Source organism: Heterocephalus glaber, unplaced genomic scaffold (genome assembly GCF_053883595.1).
Source record: "Heterocephalus glaber isolate CG9 unplaced genomic scaffold, H.glaber_assembly_v1.0 deba00001760, whole genome shotgun sequence".
NCBI classification, from domain to species: Eukaryota; Metazoa; Chordata; class Mammalia; order Rodentia; family Bathyergidae; genus Heterocephalus; species Heterocephalus glaber.
Window position 1 is genome coordinate 6,124,090 of NW_028258457.1, and position 25,363 is coordinate 6,149,452.

General features: G+C 53.3%; 2 protein-coding genes and 1 long non-coding RNA gene across 6 annotated transcripts in view; 2 read left to right on the forward strand and 1 right to left on the reverse strand.

Moving 5' to 3' along the window:
- Positions 1-15,834, forward strand: part of Uhrf1 (ubiquitin like with PHD and ring finger domains 1) — a 30,861-nt gene extending 15,027 nt beyond the window's left edge. For 2 of the 3 annotated variants that reach the window (XM_087201251.1, XM_004865710.3), the window contains exons 5-17: positions 1,047-1,262; positions 4,382-4,482; positions 4,567-4,756; positions 5,175-5,298; positions 5,385-5,492; positions 6,547-6,651; positions 9,320-9,426; positions 10,200-10,362; positions 10,679-10,816; positions 11,895-12,012; positions 12,089-12,234; positions 13,824-13,928; positions 14,483-15,834. In XM_087201251.1, coding sequence (XP_087057377.1) covers positions 1,047-1,262; positions 4,382-4,482; positions 4,567-4,756; positions 5,175-5,298; positions 5,385-5,492; positions 6,547-6,651; positions 9,320-9,426; positions 10,200-10,362; positions 10,679-10,816; positions 11,895-12,012; positions 12,089-12,234; positions 13,824-13,928; positions 14,483-14,629 — 1,768 coding nt within the window. In that variant the 3' untranslated portion in view covers positions 14,630-15,834. The remainder of the gene's footprint in view (positions 1-1,046; positions 1,263-4,381; positions 4,483-4,566; positions 4,757-5,174; positions 5,299-5,384; positions 5,493-6,546; positions 6,652-9,319; positions 9,427-10,199; positions 10,363-10,678; positions 10,817-11,894; positions 12,013-12,088; positions 12,235-13,823; positions 13,929-14,482) is intronic. The other variant, XM_021245111.2, reaches the window with a different exon arrangement.
- A 5,008-nt stretch (positions 15,835-20,842) lies between these two features.
- On the reverse strand, positions 20,843-21,494 carry LOC147821199 (uncharacterized). Its single transcript, XR_015447428.1, has 2 exons — positions 21,308-21,494; positions 20,843-21,142 (listed from the first exon to the last, which is right to left on the reverse strand). It is a non-coding gene; the product is annotated as an uncharacterized LOC147821199 (long non-coding RNA).
- Kdm4b (lysine demethylase 4B) overlaps positions 21,492-25,363 on the forward strand; it is a 96,738-nt gene continuing 92,866 nt past the window's right edge. For both annotated transcript variants that reach the window (XM_004865707.3, XM_004865709.3), the window contains exon 1: positions 21,492-21,714. In XM_004865707.3, coding sequence (XP_004865764.1) covers positions 21,569-21,714 — 146 coding nt within the window. In that variant the 5' untranslated portion in view covers positions 21,492-21,568. The remainder of the gene's footprint in view (positions 21,715-25,363) is intronic.

The following is a 25,363-nucleotide window of genomic DNA, read 5'->3' on the forward strand; positions in this document are numbered from 1 at the left end:
ACCTCTATTTTTTTCTTCCTTTTTTTCTCTCAAGTGGTGGGATTATAGATGTATGCCACTATGCCTAGTTAAGCTCTGTTTTACATCTCTTATGGCTTGTAAAATAACCCTGTGCATCCAGAACAGTGATGGCGAACCTTTGGGAGGTTTCGATGATGGAAACAGCCAGCTGCAGCATGCGTGCCGGAGGTTCGCCACCATTCACCTAGAATAATGACTTCCCATTGTGTTCTCATAGCCATTCTGTTATATGCACCTAAACAAAGTCAGGCTCCTCTGCAGAAATGACTTTGAACACCTACATGTTGAAAAATTAAACTTTGTCCTCTCTGGAATCTGTCCAAGGGCCGAGTCCTCTTGGGCTGGAAAAGTCAGTTTGGGAGCCAGAAGCCCGGGAGGTCAAGGAGTCTGCCTATGGGGAAGCGCCAGTCGTCCCTGGGGTGCTTGGGGATCCTGGGCATAGTGGCTGCCTCCCTACAGTCTCTGCGTTCTCTCCCTGTGGTCTTCTTTCCCTCCTCTCTCCTCTTCCTAAGACGCTGGGCCACATCCTACTCCAGGGTGGCTTTTTTCAGCACTGGGGAATGAACTGGGGTGCTTCACACTGAGCTACATCCCAGCACAGGCTGCCCCCTGCCCTTTTTTTTGGTACCGAGGATTAAACTTGGGATCTTACGCTTGTGAGGCAGGCGGCAGAACCACTGAGCTAAATCCTCGCCCTGAAAAATTTTCTTATGAACCAGGGTCCTGCTCAGTGGCTCAGGTTGGGCTTGAATTGCCATCCTTCTGCCTCCTCCCCAGTGCTGGGATGACAGGTGTGCACCAACATGCCCAGCTCTGTGTGATCTCATCTTGACATGGAAGACCCTGTTTCCGAGGGCGGCCTCCCTCGCAGACTGCTCTCTTGGAGAATGGGCCCCAGCCTGTCTGGGTGCTGTGGTTGGACCTCGTCCCGCACACCAGTGTTCCCAGTGGGGCACCTCAGGTTGGGATGGGGCCTTTTCTGTGCGTCCTCGGGCTCTGCAGAGACGGCTGTACTGTCCCCCCAGCTACCCCGAGAACGGCGTGGTCACCATGCAGTCCCACAATGTGCGTGCACGGGCCCGCACCATCCTCAAGTGGCACGAGCTGGAGGTGGGCCAGGTGGTCATGCTCAACTACAACTCCGACCACCCCAGGGAGCGCGGCTTCTGGTACGACGCCGAGATCTGCAGGAAGCGTGAGACGCGCACGGGGCGGGAGCTCTACGCGAACATCAGGCTCGGGTGAGTTGAGCCGGGCTGAGATTTCCGGAGTCTTCCATGGGCTCCCTGGGTGGTGAATCCTGGGGGAGGCAGGAAGATGCAGGGTGAGAGTGTGGGGCACCAGAGCCTTCTCACTGAGCTTTTTTATGGGGGGTGTGGTGAGACAGGGTCTCGCTTTGTCTTCAGGCTGGCCCTGAACTCACTGTGTAGCCCAGGCTGGCCTTGATCTCACGGTGATCCACCTGCCTCAGCTTCCCTAGTGCTGGGATGACAGGCTCCACAGGCCTAATTTCATTTTGATTCTCTTGGTTTTTTTGGTATGGGGGATCGAACTTAGGTCCTTGTGCTTGTGAGGCAGGTGCCGGAACCACTGAGCTAAATCCCCGGCCCTCATTTTGAGTTTGAGACAGGGTCTCATTAAGTCCTGAAGTTGCCCAGGCTAGGCTTGAGCTTGAGATCCCCCTGCCTCAGCCTCCCAGAGTGATGGGATGACAGGTGCCCAGCTGAGCTGCCTTTTCTGTATACTCGAAAGTTGAGGGAGGTTATGGGGCACGGGGTATACTGGCCAGCAGCCTCTGAGTCCCCTGATCTTGAACCCCAGGACTCAAGCTGTTTCTGTGACCATAAAGCTCCTTGCTGTGGTTCTTTAGTCCTCCAGTGCTTGAAGGTCAGATCTGTTGTGCTTGCTGTGTTGCATTCCTGCATTTGAGAGTTTGTGTCTTTATTTTTGTCTATTTTGCTGGAAGCTTGTCAGTTTTTTGTTTTGGGGAATTACCTTTTTTTTTGTACTGGGGATCGAACTCAGTACCTTGTACTTGCAAGGCAGGCAGCAAAACCACTGAGCTACATCCTTGGTCCAGCTTTTTGTTTTGTTGATTTTTTCCCCATTATTTTTAATTTCATTGATTTTTGTTCTTTTAAAATTTTCTGCCTTCAAAAAAAGGAAAGAAAAATAGAACTCCCTCAAAACAATAAATTCTCTTCTGCTTGCTTAGGGTTGATTTTGTTCTCTTCCAGTTTCTTAGGAAGGGGGTCTGTGTGGATTTGAGACAATTCCTCTATCATGAGCCTTCAGTTCTCATTTTCCCTCTCAACACAGCTTTAAGTGCTTTCCAGCATACTTTGCTCTGTTACATGTGTGTGTTTGTTTTTGAAGCTAGGTCTCTCTGTAGAGTGGGCCATCTTGCCCCAGCCTCCCAAGTGCTGGAATTCTAGGCATGGGACACTACACTGCCTTGAGGCATTGTTTAATTTCCAAGTGTTCAGTGATTTTCCTGTTGTGCTTTTATTGGTGATTTGTCGTTTGGCTTCATCGTGGTCAGAGAACATACTCTGATTTCAGTCCTGTGAATTGTGTGTTTTGGCCTGGGATATATGACCTCTCTTGGTGACTGTTCCATAGCCACTTGAGAAAGGAAAAAAAGGGGCATGATTTCTTGCTGAAGGGGGAGTGCTCTGTGCCTAGCTGTGAGGTCCAGTGGGTTGGCTGTGATCCAGATCTGCTCTTGCTGTACTTTGTCTCGCAGTTCTGTCACTGGGGAGTGGGTTATTGACGTCCCTGGCTGTATCTGTGGGATTTGCTGTTTCTTACGGGTTTATGTATTTTGAGGCATTCTTGTTTAGTGCCTATGTGTTTGGGTTTTTTGTTACTGGGAATTGAACTCGGGACCTTGCCCTTGCGAGGTAGGCGGTGGATCCATTGAGCTAAATCCCCAGCCTACTGGTTCCTATGTGTTCACAGTCGTTTTGTCTCCTTGGTTAGTTGGTGTGTGTGTGTGTGTGTGTGTGTGTGTCCGTGTGTGTCCGTCCGTCCGTCCTAGAATTGAACCCAGAGCCTTCATACACACATAGCTGCATCTCCAGCTTTTCTGAGACAGGGTCTTGCTAAGTTGCCCCAGGCTGAGCTCAAACTTGTAATCCTCCTGGCTCAGCCTCCCAGAGTGCTCTGATTTACAGGCATGTGATAACCTTGTTGCCTTGATCTTTTCATCATTAGGTAATGTCCCTATTTGTCTCTGGCCATGGTTTTTTTATTTTGAGACAGGGTCACGCTATGCAATTCAGGCTGGCCTTGAACTCACTGTGTAACAGACTGGCCTCAAACTTGCTGCCCTACTGCTTCAGCATCCTGAGTGCTGGGATTCCAGGTGTCCACTACCACACCTGTCTCTGGTCGTGGTTTTCCTTTTTCTTTGTGGTGCTAGGGATGGCGCCCAGGATCTGCTACATAAGGGGTACACACTGTACCCCCGAGCCACACCCCAGGCCCAGTGACTGTTTTTTACCCATCCCATGGTGAAATAATATCTTGGGTCATCTGAATTGGTTCTACCTGTTTCCTTTTGAATGTGAGAAAATTCAGTGTGTATTTGGAACTCGAACTCTGCTTCCCTTGGATGTTGCTGATGAAGTTGCCAGGGACTCATTTAGGTCATAGGAGCTTTTATTTTCTGTTCGTTTGGGTTTTTTTTGAGACAGGGTCTTGGCTATGTAGTCCAGGCTGGCCTCAAACTCATGGCTTAGCCTCCTGGGTGCTGGGATGAAATATACACAATTTTTTTTTTTTTTTTTTTTTGGCACCAGGTATTGAACTCGGGTCCTTGTGCTTGCGAGCCAGGCAGTGGAACCATTGAGCTAAATCCCTGGCCCAATATATACACATTTTTAAAGGACAAATTGGTCAGACTGTTTCTTGTTCTTTGCTGTTGTTGGCCTTGTATGCCCAAAGGTTTAAACTTTTGCCAAACACATCCCATAATTGAAGCTCTGGTTTGTTTTTGTCTTGCGTCTGGTTTAGCAGGACTTGACTTGGCACGAGGACTAGCTCAGGGCCTGCAAAAATCTCCTGTCTGACCGCACTGGAACTTGTGGTGTTGAAATGCACCCAGGATGGGGTGAGAGCAAAATCCTTTTTGGTCCGGGCATGGTGACAGAAGCCTGTAATCCCTGCACTGGAAAGGCTGAAGCAGGAGGATCTCAAGTTCAACTCTGCTTGGGTGACTTAGTGAGAGCCTGTCTAAAATGGGCAAAGATGTAGCTCAGACCCACCGACAGAACGCAAACAACAACCAAGTCCTCCTGGGAGCGCCAGGCTGGGGCCAGGCAGTGGCCCGCTGAGGTTCAGGGTTATCCTCCCGCAGGGACCATTCCCTCCACAACTGTCGCATCGTCTTCATGGACGAGGTATTCAAGATTGAGCGCCCAGGCGAGGCCCCCCCCGTGGTTGAGAACCCCATGAGACGTGAGTTCTGAGTGTCCCTGTGCAGGCGGGGAGGGTCCCTGCTCGTCCTGCCCCCTTGTTCACTGAGCCTGCCCTCCCGCGCAGGCAAGAGTGGCCCGAGCTGCAAGTACTGCAAGGACGACCCCAACAAGCTGTGCCGCATATGCGCCTGCCACCGGTGCGGGGGCCGGGAGGCACCCGACAAGCAGCTGATGTGTGACGAGTGCGACATGGCGTACCACCTGTACTGCCTGGACCCGCCGCTCAGCAGTGTGCCGCCGCCCGAGGAGGACTGGTGAGGGCAGGCAGTGCACGGCTGGCCGTGACCGGCAACGCCTGTGCTCGCCCCATGCCGTGGACGAGGGCGGAGCTCGTGGCCCAGGTGCCCCCTTGTGTTGGCCGCTCCTGTTGCCGCGTGCCCTGAGATGGGGAAACCGAGTCCATGCCTGGAGTTCCCACACCATTTGTGTGTGGGTGGTGCCTGCGCTGTCCCAGTGGGGAGGGGCTGTGAGGCTCTGAGGAGGGCGATGTTTGATCCAGGGAGGGGCTGTTCCAGCTCTAGCGGGGACCTGGGATTCTGGGTGTGAGGAACCCGAGTGACTCTCAGTGGCCCGGATGCCACGGGGTCCCTGTGTGGCGGAAGTGACGGGCGCTGAGGGGCTCGGACCGCCGCTTGCCGGGTCTCCGTGGAGCTGACACCCCTGTGGTCGTAGGTACTGCCCCGATTGCCGGAACGAGCCCAGCGAGGTGGTGCTGGCTGGGCAAAGGCTGCGAGAGAGCAAGAAGAAGGCGAAGATGGCGTCGGCCACGTCATCCTCTCAGCGGGACTGGGGAAAGGTGAGGCGGGTCGGACCCCTGCCCCACCCCGTGCCACCGTCCTCCCCTCCCATGCTCATAACTGTCCCTCTTTGTCCACCGTGCAGGGCATGGCGTGCGTGGGGCGCACGAAGGAGTGCACTATTGTCCCGTCCAACCACTATGGACCCATCCCAGGCATCCCTGTGGGGACCATGTGGCGGTTCCGCGTGCAGGTACTGGCTCCTGTGCCCACCAGGCTGGTTCATGGCATGCAAGGCAGTGACCGGGACCGCGGGCACCAGCTCCTAGGCCAGGAGGGTGGGGCCGGCCCGAGAGCGCAGGGACACAGCCAGTTCCTTGCTGGCACTACGTGTGTGACTGCTCTGTGCCCTGAGCCTGGCCCTGAGGCTGCTGTGCCAGGGCCTAGCTGGCGTCACTGGAATGAACCTGTTTTCCCCACCAGTCCCCGTGTGTAATGACGTCTCCTACCTCTGGTGGCTCTGCCAGCACCCAGTGCCACCAGCAGCTTCATGTGTTTTTGGTCTTTTTTTCTTTTTTTGTTCTTCAGTATTGGGGATAAAACCCAGGACTTGCACACTAAGCTACGTTCCAGTCTTTTTAATTTTTGAGACAGGGTCTTGGTAAATTACCCAGGCTGGGCTTGAACTTGCCATTCTCTTGCCTCAGCCTCCCAGAGCAGTGGGATGACAGGTGTGTAGCCCTGTGCCTGGCTAGCCTGAGTTTTGTTTTCTGTTTTGGAGCCCAGGGTCTCATGCATGCTAGGCCAGTACTGTGCCTCTGAGCTCTGTCTCCAACCCTCTGGCAGCCTCTGGACTGTGTGCCAGGGTGGAGGAGACACAGCCACTGCTGACAGGGCTAGCAGGCTCTGTGAGGCTATCCATGACACTGAGCAGCATCCCTGGCCTCCATCTGCTCCATGCCAGCAGCACCCCCAGTTGTGACAACCACAAATGGCCCAGGGTCCCCAGGACAGGGTCGGCTGGGTGAAAGGGACCATGCTCACTTTGGTAGGAGCAGACCCCAGGTGCTTGGTGTTTGTGTCCTGCTGCAGAGCCGGGTCGGCCTGGCTGAGTTGCAGGGCTGCTCTTGGTGCACTTGGTGGGCTGGGTTGTAAGCCTACCCCTCTCAACAGCATGGCCTGACTCTGGAGGTGATGTGTGGCCCCAAGGCAGGGTTGGGAATGCCAGGCTTTGCAAGGTGGGGGGGACAAGGTTCTGCTCTGCTGTGGTCATTGCTGATGGTGCCGTCTGTCTCTGGTGTACACAGGTCAGTGAGTCCGGTGTCCATCGGCCTCACGTTGCAGGCATCCATGGGCGGAGCAATGATGGGGCCTACTCCTTGGTCCTGGCTGGGGGCTATGAGGACGATGAGGTGCGTGAGTCGGGGTGGCTTTACATTTTTTTTTTTTTTCCTATTGAGCCTTGTTTTTGAGCCAGGGTCTCATGGTGTAGCCCAGGCTGGCCTTGAACGCTTGGCAATCCTGCCTCACTCAAGAGTGCTGGGATCATAGGTGTGCACCACCATTCCTGGCTTATTATCTGTTATTATCGTTATTTTTTTTTTTTTTTACAATACTGGGAATTGAACTCAGGACCTTACACTTGCCAGGCGGATGAGGCACTGCTGAGGCTACATCCCTGGCACATCGGTTTATTTTTAAGTTTGTTAATTGCTTGCTCCTTCCCATGGTTTCCACATTGACCTTTCAGATTGAACTTTAGTCAACCATAATCCAGAAATAGTAAATGGAACATTTCAGATCTAACCTACTCATACATTTAAAGTTCTGTGCCATTCTGAATGGCACATTGAACTCTTGTGGTGCCCACGCTCATTCTTAGTCAACTCTTTCCACATGGTATGGACTACCTTCCCATTAGTCACTAGGCAGCCATTCTGGTTATCAGGGTGAGTATCATGTGGTATCATAGCACTGTATTTCTGTACTTATTTAATAGGGGCTCCTAAACACCAGAGGAGTAATGGTGGCAGTGCATATGCCAGGTGAAAGCAGACAATGCTTCCTGTAAATGAAAAGATAAAAGTTCTTGACTTTGTAGTCATTGTACACTGAAGTTGCTGAGAATAAATCTAACTGGAGTTGTGAGGGAGAAAAAAAAGTTGTGCCAGTTGTGATAAGTGGTTACTTAAGATAGAAAAAGTCTTAAGAGTTTGTAACTGGGGATGGTGGCATACCCCTGTAATCCCAGCACTCAAGAGGCTGAGGCAGGAGGATTGCCATGAGTTCCAAGCCAGCCTGGGCTACATAGTGAGTTCAAGGCCAGCATGGACAACATAGTGAGACCCTGTCAACAAAAAACAAAAAATAGGGCCAGGGATTTGGCTCAGTGCCACTGCACCTACCTTGCAAGTGCAAGGTCCTAAGTTTAATTTCTGGAACCAAAAAAAAAATCAACCCCAAAACAAAAAAAGAGTTTGGTACAATCTGAGGCTTTACACATTCACTGGGGGTCCCGCAGCACATCCCCTCAGCTTACAACAGGAAGTGCATTTCCATGGCTGTGTGGCCATCACCACCGTTCACCTTCAGGCTTTCCATCTCCTTAAACTGAGCCCCCTTCTTCAGGAAACGCTGACTCCCATCCCCTCCCCAGCCCAGCACCACCATCCTTCCTGTCGCTGTGGATCTGGCCAAGCTGGGCCTTCTGGGAGTGGGACCCTGTGGTGCATGTCCTCCTGTGTCTGGCTCAGCTCCCTGAGCAGCGCAGCCTCAAGGTCCATCCACGGTGGAGCAGCATCAGGACTTCTTCCCTTTCATGGCTGTGTGATACTCTTATCATATGGATGGACCCCATGATGTGTGTCCATTCATCTTTTTTAAATTAATTTTATTGGTACATTTTAGGTATACAGTATAATGGCATTCATCAGTGGAAATTTGCCCCTTTACATAATCCATTTTCATTCTTATTTTTTCCCCATTCCCCTGCCCTCCCTTCAACCCCTCCATCCCTCCCTATTTACAAAGACTTAGTTTCCATTTTTTCATTTTCTCATACTCCATTCCATTCATCTGTTGATTGCCACTTGGGCTGTCCCCACCTTTTGCCTGTTGTAAACAGTACTATGTGCATATTGTACAAACATGACTTCACGATCTGCTTTCAGCAAAGCCTTTTTTTGGTACCGGGGATCAAACTCAGGACCTTGCACTTGCGAGGCAGGTGGTGGCACCACTGAGCTAAATCCCCGGCCCTCAGCAAAGCTTTTGTACGTAGGGAGGGGAGGGGGATTGAGGGGGGGAATGGGATAAAATTTAAAAAAAAAAAAAAATCTGCTTTCAGTTTTCCAGGCTATACACCCAGCAGTGGGCTTGCTGGGTCACATGATCTTTTTCTTTTTTCCTTTCAGTACTGGAGATTGAACTCAGTCTTTGCACTGGGCTACTACTTTGGTCCTTTAAGAAAATTTTTTTGGGGGGGCGGGGTGGGGATTTAGCTCAGTGTCACCATGCCTGCCTTGCAAGCGCAAGGTTGTGAGTTCGATTCCCGGTACCAAAAAAAAAATTTTTCTTTTTAAATTTTAAAAATTTTGGGGCCGGGGATTTAGCTCAGTGGTTCCCGCTCCTGCCTCGCAAGCGCAAAGACCCAAGTTCGATCCCTGGTACCAAAAAAAAAATTTGAGTCAGGGTCTTGCTATATCACGATGTTGCCCTGGGTGGGCTCCAGCTTGCTATCCTCCTGCCTCAGCCTCCCAGAATGCCATGTGGTCATATCATGTGCAGTTTTTTTTTTTTGGTACCGGAGATCGAACTCAGGACCTTGCCCTTGTGAGGCAGGCGCCGGAACCATTGAGCTAAATCCCCAGCCCTAATGTGCAGTTTCTTGAGGAAGCACCATCCTGTTTCTTTAGAAGCAATACTGGGTGACATTCCCAGCATAGAACCCATGAGCCCTGTCTCACGTCACCCACGCTCCCTTGCTCTTTGACACTCACTATACTGGTGGGCGCCTGGGCTGGTTCCCTGGCTCCCCTCTCCCTGAGTGGAAGGCTCACTGGCCCCTCTTTTCTGTTGCAGGACAATGGGAATTCTTTCACCTACACAGGTAGTGGTGGCCGAGATCTTTCTGGCAACAAGCGGACTGCTGGGCAGTCATCTGACCAGAAACTCACCAATACCAACAGGTTCGTGGAAATGGCTGGTCTTGTTTCTCCCCAGACCCCCCAGGGGTCCTTGGTTCTGATCTGGCATCTGGCAGGTGCATGGCCCTGTGCAGCGTGTGGTGGGGTGTAGAGCTGGACATCGTTTCTTCCCTTGTTTACTAAAGCTGTGGGGGCCATTCAGGTGGATTAAAGCGTTCTCTCCGTTAGGGCAGCTGTGTGTTTCCTGTTTGCTATCCACTTGGTCTTTGTGGTAGATGCCTGGGTGCAGCAGCTGCCACAGACCATCTGTAAGCAAGCCACTTGCAAAAACCAGGGTCCGGGTCAGACTTTGCTGGCCCCCCAAGGCAAGTGGGGTGGGCTTTTCAGGATTAAAAGCATAAAACCCAAAGAAAAAGGCTGAGAGACCTGATGGGTTGGTAGGGGAAGGGGCATCTGTGAAACAAACAGCCAGTGACTGTTGAGGAGTAAAATGTGCCCATCATGGCGACAGCTGTGGCTACTACGTAAAGACAATGGGGGAAAGAGTGAAGGACATGTGGACAGCCACTGTCCATGGTAAATTAATCATTCACCTCCAGTAATCAAAGAAATACAGATTGAGGCAATGTTCAGACCCTGTTTATGTCCCCTGTGAAATTGGCCAGAAACTCCAAAATGCTGAGAAACAACAGGGCAGAAACTAATGTTCTACTCTTGTAGAAACTCAAGCTGCTGCCGTCTTTCCAGAGAGCTCTTTAAACAGACAGTGTATGTAATATTCCCAGCTCCCAAGTCCAGTCTTGACTCTCCCACAGGGCGCTGGCTCTCAACTGCTACGCCCCCATCAACGACAAGAAGGGCGCAGAGTCCAAGGAATGGCGCTCGGGGAAGCCAGTGCGGGTCGTGCGAAACATGAAGGGCGGCAAGCACAGCAAGTACGCACCTGCGGAGGGCAACCGCTATGATGGGATCTATAAGGTGAGCCAGTGCCATTGGCTATGCCCTCCCACACCTTCCTCCTAGCCCTGCCCCTCACTAACACACCTGGCCATACCCGCGAACAGCCCTGGATCTAGACCTCTGGCCAGACCCCCCAGCACTCCCTGGCCACGCCCCTCCCTACCGGCTAGGTGCTCACTGGCTTTCGCCCACACCCTCTAGGGTCACGCCCCTCACTAGTCCCTCTCAGGCCATGCCCTTTCCGGCTGTTGCCCCTCCCACAAGTCTTCCTGGGCCGCCACGCCCCCAGGGTGGGCTCCCCTTCCTGACACCCCTACCCATCTCTTTCCTGTAGGTCGTGAAGTACTGGCCTGAGAAGGGCAAGTCTGGCTTTCTCGTGTGGCGCTACCTCCTGCGCAGGGATGACGTGGAACCTGGGCCCTGGACCAAGGAAGGGAAGGACCGCACCAAGAAGCTGGGGCTGACCATGCAGGTGCGCCCAGGCCCGACACCCACGCAGGGGCCCCACTTGGCTCTGCTGTCTACTTTCTGCCATGTCTTTGGACAGCCACTCTGGGTGGGGCAGGAGCCAGTTTGGGGTCAGCAAGTGAGCGGGCACCCAGGCCTGAGGCTCCCTGGCTCTGAGTCTCTTCTGGTATTACCCCCAAGCTCCCCTTGCTTTGAGTTGCTTTGCCACGTTGTGTGATGTAGAAGCCACCTCTCCAGGTGTCTGGCGCAGCTTCCGGTTTGCATGTCATCTGTGTGGAGGGAGAGCCAGACCTCCCTGGCATGGCCATGTTCACGCAGGGCTTTGGCCCCCATCTGTTTGGAAGCTGGTCTTTCCTCTGTGCACCACCTCCGCCCGCTCCAACAAGGCAGAAAGGAACCAGTAGAGCAGGCAGAGGAGGAGCGAGAGGAATCACTCGCTCTGTTTTCTGAGAGAGGTGCAGGCTGTAATTATGGTGTTCGCTTCTCATTCCCTGCACGTTGCTGTATAGCACGAAAATGTTGGGCACTATTTCAGGAATCTTAATTGCTGGTGAGAGTCAGAGAGCGCTTACCCCCCGGGGGCACAGGGACTGTCATCTGAATGTGTTTGTGCAGCCCGGGAATTTCAGCACTGAGGCAGTGGGGCAGGGAACAGCAGTGGGATGGAGAATGTCACCTTCTGGCAGGGCACAGTTTTGTTTTGTTTTTTGTTACTGGGGATTGAACTCGGGTCCTTGAGCTTGCGCAGCAGGCGGTGAAACCACTGAGCTAAATCCCTGGCCCCCTTGGGCACAGTGTTTATTCATGACTTTGGTCAGCACAACTGCAGGTTACTCGGGATGTTGAAGGTTTGGCTTTGCTGTGGAGGTGGGGTTTTGCTGTGTCGCCCAGGCTGGGCTTGTGTGCATATTGTGTGCTGGGGGTGGAACCCAGGGCCTCGTGCACTCTGTCTGGGCAAACCCTCAGCCCTGCTCCACACCCTAGCTTCTGTCAGTTGCTTGTAGAAGAGGGAATGGGGATCAGGCGCCTTTGGGGACCAGTCATGCTGAGGGCTGTCTCACCATGCATCCACTGTTTCGCAGTATCCAGAGGGTTACTTGGAAGCCCTGGCCAACCGGGACAAGGAGAACAAGAGGGCGGCCGAGGAGCAGGAAGACCTGTCGCCCTCCAAGAAGGGCAAGTGGAAGCGGAAGTCAGCAGGTGCATGTCTCGCCCGTCCCCAAGTTCCCTGTCCTGCGCAGGAGCCAGCCGCTCCCTCACCCACTGTCTTCTCCAGGCCAGAGTGGGTCTCAGCCTCAGACCACCAAGAAGACCAAGCTGGAGCCCTACAGACTCACGGCTGAGCAGAGCAACCTCATCAAGGCGGATGAGAGCAACATGAAGCTGTGGACCGAGGTCCTCACGGCGCTCAGAGAAGGCTTGGTGAGTCCACCTGGGCGTGAGCTCACGTTGGTGACGTGTGCATTATGGGGCAGCTGGCAGCCAGACCATGTTCAAGCACACGGCTCAGCAGCATCGCGAATATCCAACAGCTATGCTGTCCCCACCATCCACCTCCAGGACTTTCCATCTCCCTAGCTGACCCTGTCCCAGGAAACGCTGACTCCCATCTCCTCCCCAGCCTGACACCATGTCCTCCCTCCTGTCCTTGTGGATCTGACCACGCTGGGCCTCCTGGGAGTGGGGCCCTGCGGTGCGTGTCTTCCTGTGTCTGGCTCAGTCCTGAGTAGCATGGTCTCAAGGTCCATCCCTGCTGTAGGAGTGTCAGGACTTCCTTCCTTTTTGAGGCTGAATAATATTCCAGTGTGTGGGTGGACCAAGCTGTGCGTATTCATCCTCCCCTGTTTAGTTCCACTTTTGAGCTGTATGCTCGTGCTTCTGCGACCCCAATGTGCAAATGTCTCTTCTGGCCCCTGCTTCGATTTTGAGGTATATCCTAGGTGGGAATTGCTGGTTCAGGATGGGGGTCTGGGTTTAGCTTTTTGAGGGACCTCCAAGCCAGACCTATCTCTCTCTTCCTGCCCTTAGTGGGGTTTGACACTGATCAGTCATTGTCATCCAGCCGGCGTCCCCTCCTTGATAGTCCAGGCTCACCTTCCCTGACCCATGTGAGTCTGTTGGGGGTCCTGTCATAAAAGACCCCAAGCCTAGTAGTTCAGAACAAACCAGACTTAAGCTGTCACTGTTTTGAAGGCTTGAACCCTAAAAGGAGCCTTCTGGGGCAGCTGGAGACGTTGGCAGGGTCAGTCTCGGTGGCCCCATGGCTTCGTTTCTCCTGTGCCTCCCTCTTAGACCGTTGTGACACTGGCCCACTTGGGGGGGTGGGAGCCGCCCCCCTCTGTGTTAGTGTATTCTTGTCAGCAGAATCTCTTGTCATGTGAGGGGACGTGTTTACGGGACCCAGGACTGCCCTGTGGGCTTCTCTGGGTCCCCATCCAACCTCCCACTGCTCCTTCTGGCCTCATGCATGAGCCATCTTCTTCATGGAGCTTTCTCTCCCCATTCTGCATTTGGGGGCAGCTCCTCATGCTCTCTGCGGTCCCCAGCCCCACAGGGACTTTTTTTTGTTTTGGGGTTCTTTTTGTGGTACTGGGGATTGAACTCAGGATCTTATGCTTACCAGGCAAGTGCGGTGCCACTGAGCTACATCCCTGGCCTTGTTTTCATTTTTTGAAATGGGGTCTCGCTGTGTAGTTCTGGCTGGCCTTGAACTCACTATGTAGCCAAGCTGGCCTTAAAACTCCTGGCAACTTTCCTGCCTCAGCCTCCGGAGTGCTAGGATCATAGGCGTGTGGCACCATGCCTGGTTTTCTTGCACATCTTGGCACCTCCACCAAACCCATGTGTGAGGGCCTTCTTTCTGATCCATCCCCATGCTGGGCCCACTGGGGGACCCTGGATGTGGCCTGCATGGCCCTGGGTTTCTGCTCTTTGTCACGAAATGGGACCCAGCTGCTCCTGCTCGGGGTGGGGGCCGTGTGGGGATGGCTGATGCGCCTGCCCGTGTGCAGTTCCAGGTGTTCCTGAGCAAGGTGGAGGAGACGTTCCAGTGCATCTGCTGCCAGGAGCTGGTGTTCCAGCCTGTCACCACTGTGTGCCAGCACAACGTGTGCAAGGTGAGCGTGTGGGGGTGCTCGGCAGGCGGTAATCACTCCTCCTCAGCAGCTCCCTGCTCTAGGCCTATTGCATAGCGAGACTTAGGGTCAGCCGGGCAGGGAGGGAAGGCTTCCTGGAAGGGGAGATTGGATGGGGCAGCACTGCAGGAGCAGCCAGGACCTGGAGGCAACGTGGGCACCAGGACTGGGCCTTGCTGGCCGTCTTCAGCACCCTTAGGTCTCTGCTGCTTCCTCCTCCTCCTCCCTGATGGGTGTTTATTGGCCACCTGCTTAGTGTGGGCACTGTGTCTGGTGTTAGCAGGGTGTAGGGGATGTAGACCACAGTCCCTAGGCTGGTCTGGGTGTCACATGGAGGGAGAGGCAGCAGGCTGGTGGGGTTGGGCTGGACAGGTCTCGGAGATGATGACAAGTCCCCTGGCAGTCAGCCTGAGGCACAGCTGCAGAAGCTGATGAGCCTGGCACCTCTCAGGGACCCTGCAGAGGCCAAGCTGGCTGTGGGCAGGGAGTGGCATGGGGGCCAGGCCGGGACCTCACCCACCCACCCTGTCTCGCAGGACTGCCTGGACAGGTCATTCCGTGCCCAGGTCTTCAGCTGCCCGGCCTGCCGCTATGACCTGGGCCGTGGCTACGCCATGCAGGTGAACACGGCACTCCAGACCATCCTCAGCCATTTCTTTCCCGGCTATGGCAGCGGCCGGTGATCCCCGAGCACTTCCGGCGGCGCTGGACCCGTCCCCGTGCCTGGCGTTGGCCTTGTTCCTAGTGGGCTTAACTTAAAACATGTAGTTTCCCTCTGCTCCCTCAAAGCCTTGTCTTCCTGTTTTTGTTTTTGTTGTTTCTTAATGTATACGTTTTCAGGAATTTCCAAGTTCTAGCTGAAAGTTGGACTTGTGTTTGGTTTAGTTGTATCAGAACTATAAAGCTGCAATTTATCTGCATGAGATGGGATGGGCCCCGCGGCCTGAGGCTGCGCCCTGGCACTCCTGTGGAGTTCAGAAGCTCTCAGAAGCTCCCGCCACAGACTGCTAAGAAGGCGACCGCTGGCTGCCCAGAGCCAAATGTGAGGTTTGGGGGAGTCCCCGAGGTCCCCCCTCCCCAGTGTCAAAGCCGGTCGTCTTTCTGGTGGCAGCAAGTTGGTTCCTGGCGGGTCCTTGCCGACTGCCTAGAGGCGGCTAAGCGGACAGGATGCTCAGCTGGGCAGACTCGCCTGCAAGCTATCCATGGGCACCTCGGCCGGCCGGGGTCCTCTATCCCCGCCTGCCCGCCGGAGGACAGCATCTGCCTGGCCTCCATGGGGCCGCTGGGGCGGTGGGGAGCACGGAGCCCTGTCCAAGTGCCTTCGCTCGTCCTTCACAAGACGGGGCTCTTCCTTTTTAGCACTGAAGTTTTGAAAAATGCCAACCAGATTTTCTAAATACTGCGCCTGTTCCTTCCTTCCTCGTGCTGAGTGGGTGTTAGGGGTGGTTTGAGTTTCACCCATCTTTTTTTTTTTTCTAAAACTCAGCAACTGAAACTTACAAGGGGGGATTTTGTTTTTTATTTTTTTTTTTTGTACCGAATGCTTTTTGAAATGAATTTTTTTTTTTTTGTAGCATATGTACCAAGAAAGATATAACTTAGGATTTGGTTGTATTTTTTTATACTTTTTTTGAAGGGTTTGTTCATTTTTCTAACTTTACCAAAGTTTGCAGCGTATACCTCAGTAGACCCAGGGATGTTTTAAATCACGTAACTGCAAACAGACTGAAGCAATACTATTTTTAAAGGGTTTTTTTTGTTTTTTTTTCTTACTAGACTGTTAATGTATTAGGGAAGAAATAACGAAATTCTGTGTAGGCTTTTTCCGAAGTTCAATATTCTTTGTGCAGATTTTAGATTCTCAGAATAAATGTTTTTCACAGATGTATCTGGTTGTCTTCATGTTTGCAAACAACTTTGAGTTCTGTGTCTTTTCTCGCCTATTATTTCATTTTCTCTTCACAAAAACCCCAAGAGAAAAGTTGGTAAGAAACGTCATCCCCACTTTAACATTTTTTGCAGTACTGGGAATTGAACCCAGGGAGTGCGGAGCTATATTTGTAGCCCTTTTAACTTTTATTTTGAGGCAGAGTCTTGCTAAATTGGCCAAGCTGGGCTGGAACCTGTGATCCTCCTGCCTCAGCCCCTCCCAGTTTGCTGGAATTACAGGCGTGCACACGCTGACCAGGTTGACAGTTTTTATTGATGATAAAGTCATTACGTGGGCAGATGGAATTTGATAAAAATAACTTTTTTTTTTGGTACCGGGGATCGAACTCGGGTCCTTTTGCTTGCGCAGCAGGCAGCGAAACCACTGAGCTAAATCCCTGGCCCCAAAATAACATTTTTAATAGAATGTGCCATCTTTTCCTTAAAATGTCTTGTGTCCTTGGGAGTGCTATCCTAAGTGAAAAGTGAAGTCACAGAATGCCATCCATGGTCCTATTCATGTGAAATGTCCCCCATAGGGGACAGGATCTGGTTGAGTGGTTTTGAGGGCTCGGGCAGAGCTGGGGGCTTGCTAGGAGGGAGTGGTAGGTGAGAATTGTGTGGGATGTGAATTATATCTCAGTGTCAAGTGTGAACATAAACTAAAAACAGGAAGGATGCCCAGGTCGAGGAACAGAGAGCTCTCAGTGTCCCCTGGCCAAGTCCTTCCCAGAAGAGCCTGTAGGGTCCCTGGAGGCAGCTGCTGTCAGGGTGACTCATTGTCTCTGGAAGCTTTCACATAGAATGATAGCACTGGCTTTTTGTTTTATTTTATTTATTTTGATACTGGGACTCAAACTCAGTACCTTGTGCTTTCCAGGCAGGTGGTGGCACCACTGAGCTAAATCCCTAGCCCCTTTCTGTTTTTGTGTTTTGAGATGGGCTCTGGCTATGTAGCCCAGGCTAGCCCCAGATCCTCAGCCTCCCAAGTGCCTGGATTTTTTATATATATATATATAATCAAGATGTGTACCTTGATGCCTGGCTCATATTATTTAAAAAATGGGCTGGGGATTTAGCTCAGTTCTGCTGCCTACTTTGCAAGCGCAAGGCCCGAGTTCAATCCCCAGTACCAAAGAAAAATGTGGAAACACCAGAAAAGTGAAATTGTTATACAGAAATTACAACGTTGGGGGCTGGGGATTTAGCTCAGTTCTGCTGCTTGCCTCGAAAGCGCAAGGTCCCGAGTTTGATCCCCGGTACTAAAAAAAACCCAACAAATTACAATGTCGGGCATATTTCTCTCCTGGTTGACTTTATAACAGCTTTATTGAGATTTCATGTAACTGCACCCATTTAAAGTGTACAATAAGTCCCCAGTTTAGTTCCAGGAGAACTTTTTTTTTTTTTTTTGCGGTACCGGGGATCTTGGGTTCTTGCGCTTGCGAGGCAGGTGGTGGAACCACTGAGCTAAATCCCCAGCCCCAGTGGAGAACATTTTAAAGTCTGATTCGTTCACAAGTGAGAAAGTGAGTCTTACATGCCTCTAATGCAAATATACAAAGTGAAGCATTAACACACATTTTGGGCTCTGAGCACTGCGCTACTGTACAGCAAACACCCAGCAGCACAACTGTGACCATGTCCGGCACACACGGGAGTTCATGATTTGTTTGCATCTACTCGTGTTCCTAGTGCAAAGTCAGTTGGTATGTGAAAGTTCGCAACTCGAATGTTTGCAAGTTGGGCCCTTACTGTGCAGTTGATTGGTTTTTACTATATTCACAGAATTGTGCAACCATTGCCAACATCTAATTCCAGAACATATTGTTACATCAAAGAGCAACTTTGTCTCATGAATGGTCACTGCTTGTCCCCTCTGCAGTCCCCAGCATTTACATACAGGTCCACTTCCTGTCCCTGGAGTCGCCTGTCCTGGGCGTTTCCTGTCCGTGCAGCCCATGCTGTGTCCTCTGTGTCTGGCGTCTCTCACTGAGCACAGCGTCCTCAGGGTCCGTCCACCCTGTGGCGAGTGTTAACAGCTCTCGCACCTTGTCTGGCCACGTGAACCCTCTTAACCTTTGGGTTCAATCCCTAGTACTGAAAAGCTGGATTGAGCACATTTTTACAATCTACCTGATTGATTTTGTAAAACTTTTTGGCTGGATGTGGTGGCCCACGCCTGTCATCCTAGCACACAGGATCGCTGGGAGTTCAAGGCCAGCCTGTTCTACAAAGTGTGACCCTGTCTCAGAAAACAAAAAAAGACATTTGCTTCTCTCCACCTCTGGTTACAAAATAAATGCTGACCACCTTGGAAACTACATGTGAGGAAAGATAATCCTGTCCCCTGTGGGTGACATTGCGGTGTGCGTTTATTTAGGAGTTAATTATGGGTGTCTCTTCTGAACCCACTAGGTGCTGGTACTACATGGTTTAAGTGCAAAACCACCCTCATAGTTTGGATTCTGCCATTATATTCTGAGGGAAACTGAGGAACAAGAGGGTAAGAGGGCTAAGGCAAGGATATGGCAAAGCTAGGGTGTGTGTGTATGTAAATGTCCCTCACTGAAGAAAATTTGGGACAGTCGTATATTCTATTTTATACCTGGTTTTCTTTTCGGTTGATTTATCAAGTAGCTGATTTGTCTAGCACCGTGGTAAACAGGTGTGGGCCATGGTCTCAGTATATATACAGTACATGTGTGCCTAGTAACATACTGGAATGAAATAGGTTAGATTTCCTCCCACAAATATATTAGATTTGTCAGGGTACAGGATGCAGTAGCACATGATTGTTCCAGCTCTAGGGAGGCTGAGGCAGGAGAATCACAAGTTCAAGCCCAGCCTGGGTAGTTTACCAACTTAGCAAGACCCCATCTCCAAAAGGGCTGGGATATAGCTCAGTGGTAGAATGCCCCTGAGTTAAATTGCTAGTCCTGAGGAAAAAATGTTTTTTCCAAATACATAAGAGAATCTATCTCTCCATTTTAAAGTTCATTTTTCCAGTAGTGGGGAATGAACCCAGGTCTTTGCACTGAGCTACATCCCCAGCCCCCCCCCCCCTTTTGAGTGAGGCTTTTGCTAAGTTGTCCAGGCTGGGCTCAAACTTGGGACCCTCCTGCCTCAGCCTCCCAGAGTGCTGTAATGACAGATGGGCACCAACACCCTAGGCCATGCATCTCTAATTTTCATGCACCAACCCATAGGGTGAGGGAGCCTTTGTGAACCGAGTGCTTCTTGGTGCCACACCTTGCCTTCAAGGATGCTGTAACTTGACCTCTCATACTGGAGGGGCCTTTGATGTCTGAGGTCTGCGCAGAGGGTCTCCTGGACTTGTCCTTCGAGTGCTCCCCAATACAGCCTGGCCCACCTTGAGGCCATTATACTTGTCTGCAGAGTGGAAGGATGAGCTCTCCCCAAGTTCATCTGTCCGTTTAACAGCCCCCTCCTACTTTGTATATGGTGCCTTTTAATTAAACGACAGCGATTCATTTTTTTCTAACTTTTTTTTTTTTTTGGTACCGGGGATCGAACTTTGGTCCTTGCGCTTATGCAGCAGGAGACGAAACCACTGGGCTAAATCCCCGGCCCATTTTTCTAACATTTTATTATGAACATTTTCAACATAGAAAAGGTGTAAGAATTATTCAGTGAGCCTCAAATGTGCCCACCATTTAGATTCCATGATTGTTAATGTTTTCCACATAACTGGATTTAAAAAATGTCGCCAAACAAAGTAAAGGAAAATTGACTGTTTAGGTCCCCTGCTTAAGAAAAACATTAACATTTCAGAGTCTGTGAAATGCAAACATCTGGAATTCAGTGATTTGCAGGATAAACTTGGATGTAGGAAAAAAAAAAGACATATGTGGGAAAATCCCTTTATGATAGCACTTATTTTTATCTCCAGTCATGCTGGGGATGGAACCCAGGGCCTTTGCACTGAGCTACATCCCCAACCCTTTTATTTATTTATGTTTTTGGTACCAGGGATCGAACTTGGGTCCTTGTGCTTGTGGAGCAGGCGACAGAACCACTGAGCTAAATACCCCAGCCCCCTTTATTTTTATTTTGAGCCAGGGTCGCCCTGAGTTACTCAGGCTGGCCTTGGACTTGAACTCCTGCCTCAGCCTCTTAAGTATTTGAGATTACAGGTGTGCCTTGTTGTGCGGTAGGACCATCATCCAATCCCTTTCCTAGCTCCCCCCCCCCCCCGGGTTAAGGAGTTCCTGGAGGGCATTTTCTATTTCCTATTTTAAAGATGCAGTTTAAATCCCACGAGGAATACGTGAATAGGGTCCCCTAAGAATTTTAAACGCCCAGAACAGCTTCAAATCCCCTTCCGACTCCTCATTTTACCACAGTGGATCCCCCCTCTCCCCGCAGACTCAATTGTCTGTCAGGGGGTTGCTATTTTTGAGGCATTTGCACACAAATGAATTTCTGAAAACCCAGGAGTATGGTGTGTGTGTGTGTTTGTCTCATAACGTGTCTCATCGAATGCAGAATTTTGAGTATGCCAGTGCACTGTCCACCTCAGGTCCCTACCCAGCACCCTGCTAATGGGCTAGGAGACTTTGGCAAGTGGGGCACTCAGCGCTGAGTCGCATCCTGGAATTGTGCAAATGCTGGAGAGCAGAAAGCCTTGGTGGCTGCAGGGAAGATACACTTTGTTACTAGAAAACGTTAAAGCTCCGGGTTGACTCTCTGCCGGTGAAAGGGGAGTGTGCTCATGCCCCTGCCCGGCTCAGTATACACTAATAGCGGTGATGATGGCGAACCTTAGTTACACGCTGACTATACGAAGCCACGGAGTAGAACGCTCCCTGGATGCGGGGGGAGAGCGGTTCGAGACCTGTAATCGGAACTGGGGCGCTGAATTCCCCAATTTGCAAAGTGCCCCGATACCTTAGGGAATAGCGCCCAGGGCAGCCCAGTGCGCAAGGAAGGAAGGGAGAACTCAGCACTGGGAAACCCTCTTTATTCTCTGAAGCCTTCGCCCCCTTGCTGATCAGCCTTGGGGGGGGGGTTAAGCACTTGTTGCTTGACCCTGTATTCATCCAATTCTCCGGTCTCCTCCTTTGCAAAGTAGGTTGCTTTGGGGTGCTCTGTTTCCTAGCTCAGCATGTTGCAAGTTTGGGAACCCCGGCGTCCAATTTCCGGCCATGGGTCTCGAACTACTGGCCCGCACGTTCCGGGCCGGAGGATCTGATGTTGTGCAGGTTCTCACGTACTCAGCGGCCTGCTGATAGCCAGGGCGGGGCCTGGAGAGAGTAGACAGTGATTGGCATTTACTCCAGCCAGTTGGCGTCTCAGGTCAATCCCGCAAGCCAATACTCGCTTCCCTCAGTGCGGTCGTTTGGCGGCCCTCAAGGCACCCTTGTCAATCTGTGGCCCCGACGCTGTCCGGTTGGTCACTACCGCTTTACCTGGCGTGTGCTTCCACCAATGAGAGTGGAGCCGGTCAGCGGGCAAGTGAGTGGGCACCGGCGTGTCCCCTGACGGCTGGCCAATGAGAACGCGAGACTGACTCCTGTACCCGCCCAATCGGGGTGCGCGGTAGGCGGGCCGTGCGGTGTTGATGGGCCCGGTGGAGGGGAGGGGCGGAGCTGTCAGCCGCGACCAGTAGGCATGCGGGCGTGGGCTCGGGAGCCAATGGCAGCCGGGGCGGAGCTGGAGCACCGCCTCATATGCCCCTCCCCAGGGCGCTTGCGGAGGGCTCGGCCGCCAGCGACCGAGCGGGGTACCCTGCCCGGGCTGGGCCTTGGGGGTGCGACGCCGAGGGCGGGGGAGCGCGCGCCGCTGCTCCGGGACCGGGCCGCGCGCGCCGCTTCAGGTGAGCCAGCGGGGAAGCCGGCTGGCCGCGGACAGAGGAGCGCGGGCCCAGTCGCCCAGGCCGCCCCGCGCCGCGGCTCGGTGCTGCGGGCGCGCCCGGGACTCGAGGCCCAGGCCTCGGGCGCGGCCTGCTCGGGGCCCGGGGCCGTCGCGCTTTGTCCCGGCCGGCGACACGGGTGGTTGGGGGCGTTAACCGGTCTGCCGGGGGTGGGGGTGGCGCCGGTCGGTCCTGCGGACGGGGGGGGGGGTCGGGGGCCCGGCGGGCCGGACAAAGGCGGGGCGCGCCCAGGGCGGGGGCGGGGGCGGGGCGGGGCGGGCACCCCTTCCCGGGCCGGGGGCGCACAAAGATGACAGCGTGGGTGGCCGGCCCGACCCTTCTGCTTTATGATGCAAAACAATCCTGATCACAATTTAAAAAAAAAATAAAAGAGAAAGAATGAAAAAAAAACGATCCCAGATCCTTGGTAACCCCTGCCTGCGTTTCTGGCCCTTTGGGCACTAGAGAGGCAGAGGGCATCCTCCAACACCCCCGAAACGTGTTCTCCCAGTGGTGCCCCCGAAATGCCCATCACTGCCGCTCCCCCAGTCACCCTGCTGTCCAGGCTTCCAAACTCCCCCCATGTCCCACAGCACCCTTCAATAAGCATGCAATTTAGATTTTTTTTTTAATTAAAAAAAATTTCCTGGCTGTGCACTGGCAGCTTCAAGATGCGCCCCACCCCCGCGTCCCTCCCACTTTCAACCCGGTCGCCATCACGGAGGAAGCCCCTTTACTATAGAGATGATCGGATCGTGCACTCGGTCCCGCCGTCCCCCTGGACGTCCCCGTGACGGCTGGGCACGGATTTCCTCTGAAATGTGCTGCCCTCGGGGCTTTGCCAGGGCCTGGGGGTGCTCAGTGGGTGCGATGACATCAGGCGGAATGGGGGGGTCCGTGTCACTGGGGAGCCGGGAAAGGTTTTCTGAGGGATTTTTTTTAGCAGAGGAGGTAGGGACTGCGTTTCAGTGTGTCCCATCTGTCAGGTTGGGGGAGGATGCTTTTGTTTTAATAATTGAGCAGCACCTGGGGAACTGTTTCCCCGAGTTGTGAAACTAGTGGGAAGGTGGCCGGGCTCTGTGGAGCCGGGCAATCCTATAATACATAAAGAGTGTCTTTTTTTCCCTGGGCCTCTGCCAATGGCATTGATTTAGCACATTACTTTGGGGGCCAGCGCTGTCCTAGGGTCTGAGGAGACTGGGTCTTGAAGGGTTTGGTGTGGTGCCCCGCTCCAAGTCCCAACAGCCATTTATCTGACTGTCCCCAACCTGGAGAAAGGTCCTGCAAGCAGCGCCTGCGCCTGCCCTGCCGTGGGCTCATTAGATGACTCCTCTGGGCTTTTATCACAGCCCTGCCAGAGTTAATGACTCCCCTAATTCTCCAATAATAGCTGCCTTAAGAGCCTTGGGAGACCGCGTCAAGGGCCTGGAGTGGTGAGCAGCCCCTCTCATCTTGGCCTTTATTTTACAAAAGCCCCCCAAAGGACAGAGTGTAAACGGCTAGAGTCAACTTTGGATGCTCTTCCTGAAGCGAGGGTTTCTGAAACTTGCAAATCTTGGCTGCTCCCAGTTGTGGGTTGCGGGAACATGGAGAGGGTCAGCTTGTCCCGGCTGAAGGAGGTTGTAGCCAGGGAGGCCAGGAGTGGTGGAGATTGGGTTGCACAGACACTGTAGGGTGGGCGGCGTTGTATCTGGAAGTGTGCACTGTGCTAGGCGCCGTGTGTGTGTGTGTGTGTGTGTGTGTGCATGTGTGTGTATGTGTGTGTCCACGTGCTGGCACCTGGAACATGTGCAACTCTTAGCAGCAATTGATTTTCTAACCCTTTCCACTGTGGGGAGGGGCTGCAAGGGAGGTATTAAACCCTAGAGGCTGAAAGTGTTGCTAATCAGTCAGTCTGTCACCCACTCTGCTCCTCAGTCCCCTCTGTGCCCCTCCATCTCGCCCTGTCTGGGCTTCGGTTCCTCCTCTGCTGCTTTCTGCTCCCATCCTGTGCCCCGCCCCTCCCCCTGCAGGGGCCCTGGGAGTCCCAGCCCGGGGGAGCCCATCTGTCCTCTGTGCCATCTGACACCTGGCAGGATTCACCTGGCTTGTGGAGGTTGGGTTTCCAGCCCTTAGGCAGGTTGGGAGGAGCCTTTCACTCCAGGGCTTGGGGTTCAGTGAGGTGCGGGTGGGGGGGTGCCCTGGGCTGAGGCAGAAGTTGTGATGGTGGAGTAGCTTAGGGAGTGGGTGGGAGGTGCCCTGCGTGGCCCCAAGTAATCACCAGGTGACTTCCTGGGATTGGAAATGCGACTGTGGGCTCAGTGCTGTGTGACCTTGGGCTAGTCCCCTGCTGTGGAGCCGGGGTGGGGGGCATTCAGCCCTTGCCAGTGCCCTGGGCAGGAGAGGTGGGCAGGGAGAGAACTGTGGGCAGGAGGCCTGTGCTGGTCACACCGTGACAGATGGCCGGCTCGCACACCAGCCAGGTCTAGCTCCTGGCTGGGTTCCAAAGACCTGCCACACAGCTGTCCATGGGCCCTCAGCCCTGTCCCACCCTAGGGGCCTCACTTTCGGCTGAGAACACTGGGCAGCGGAAGGCTGATTTGGGCCTGCTCTGCCCTGATGTTAGTGATGCCCATCCCTGGGTCCTGGCCCATGTCTGTGCCCCACAGTCTTGGGAACCTGAGAGACCTGGGGTCAGGTACCCTGCTAGGCAGGTATGTCACCTTCTGCCCATTTTCTGCATCTGTGAAGTGGGCTGGGCATTGGGAGCACGTGGTTCCCCCCTCCCCCATGGCTTTTTGCATGGGAGGCATGAGAGGTGCCAAAGAGTTTTGGGGGGTTCAGGGAGCCCTGAGCCCGGAGCTGATTACTCCACATCCGCCCTATGCCCAGTCTGGCCAGGTGTGCTCTGCGGGGCATCCTGGGCACTGTAGGATGCTGAGGGACGTCCCCAGCTTCCACCCACACCGTGCCAGCAGTACCCAGTCCTGACAGCCACACAGGTCCCCAGACGTGGGCCCCTGGGAGGACCTGGGACAAGGCCTTGAACTCCAGGGCTGCCTCTCCCTTGACACCGAGCTGCTCCCAGGCCACTCCCATCCAGGCCACGCCCACCCGGGTTGGGGTGTCCCTGGGCTGCCCTTGGCCTCTGAGCCCCAGCAGGTTCCCGCCCCCCTGGGCGCCTCCATCCCTCCCATCACCATCCCCCTTCCCGCCAATCCGGTGGACGGTGTGTTTTTAATGCGTTTTTTTTATTTTTTATTTTTTTGGTACCGTGGATTGAACTTGGGTCCTTGCGCTTGCGGAGCAGGCAGCGGAACCACTGAGCTAAATCCCCAGCCCTATGGTTTGTTTTTAAATTGGCTTAGGATGGCTCACTTCGGTCTCCACAGCCTCTTCCGGACGGTAATGTCCTAGGAGCGGGGGAACGTGGGCCGGGACGCAGGAGTGTCAGCTGCGGTGCTTTCAGGCACCCACATGCAAATGCATGGCGGGGCCAGTGGGGCCATGTCACTGGCTGAATTGGGCCCCCTGAAGTGGGGCTCCACTGGGGACGGCCCTTCCTGGCACACCCGCCCCTCTTACTACTTTGGTGAATTTTACACTTTGGGAGCACTGAGTTTTGAGTTTGTCC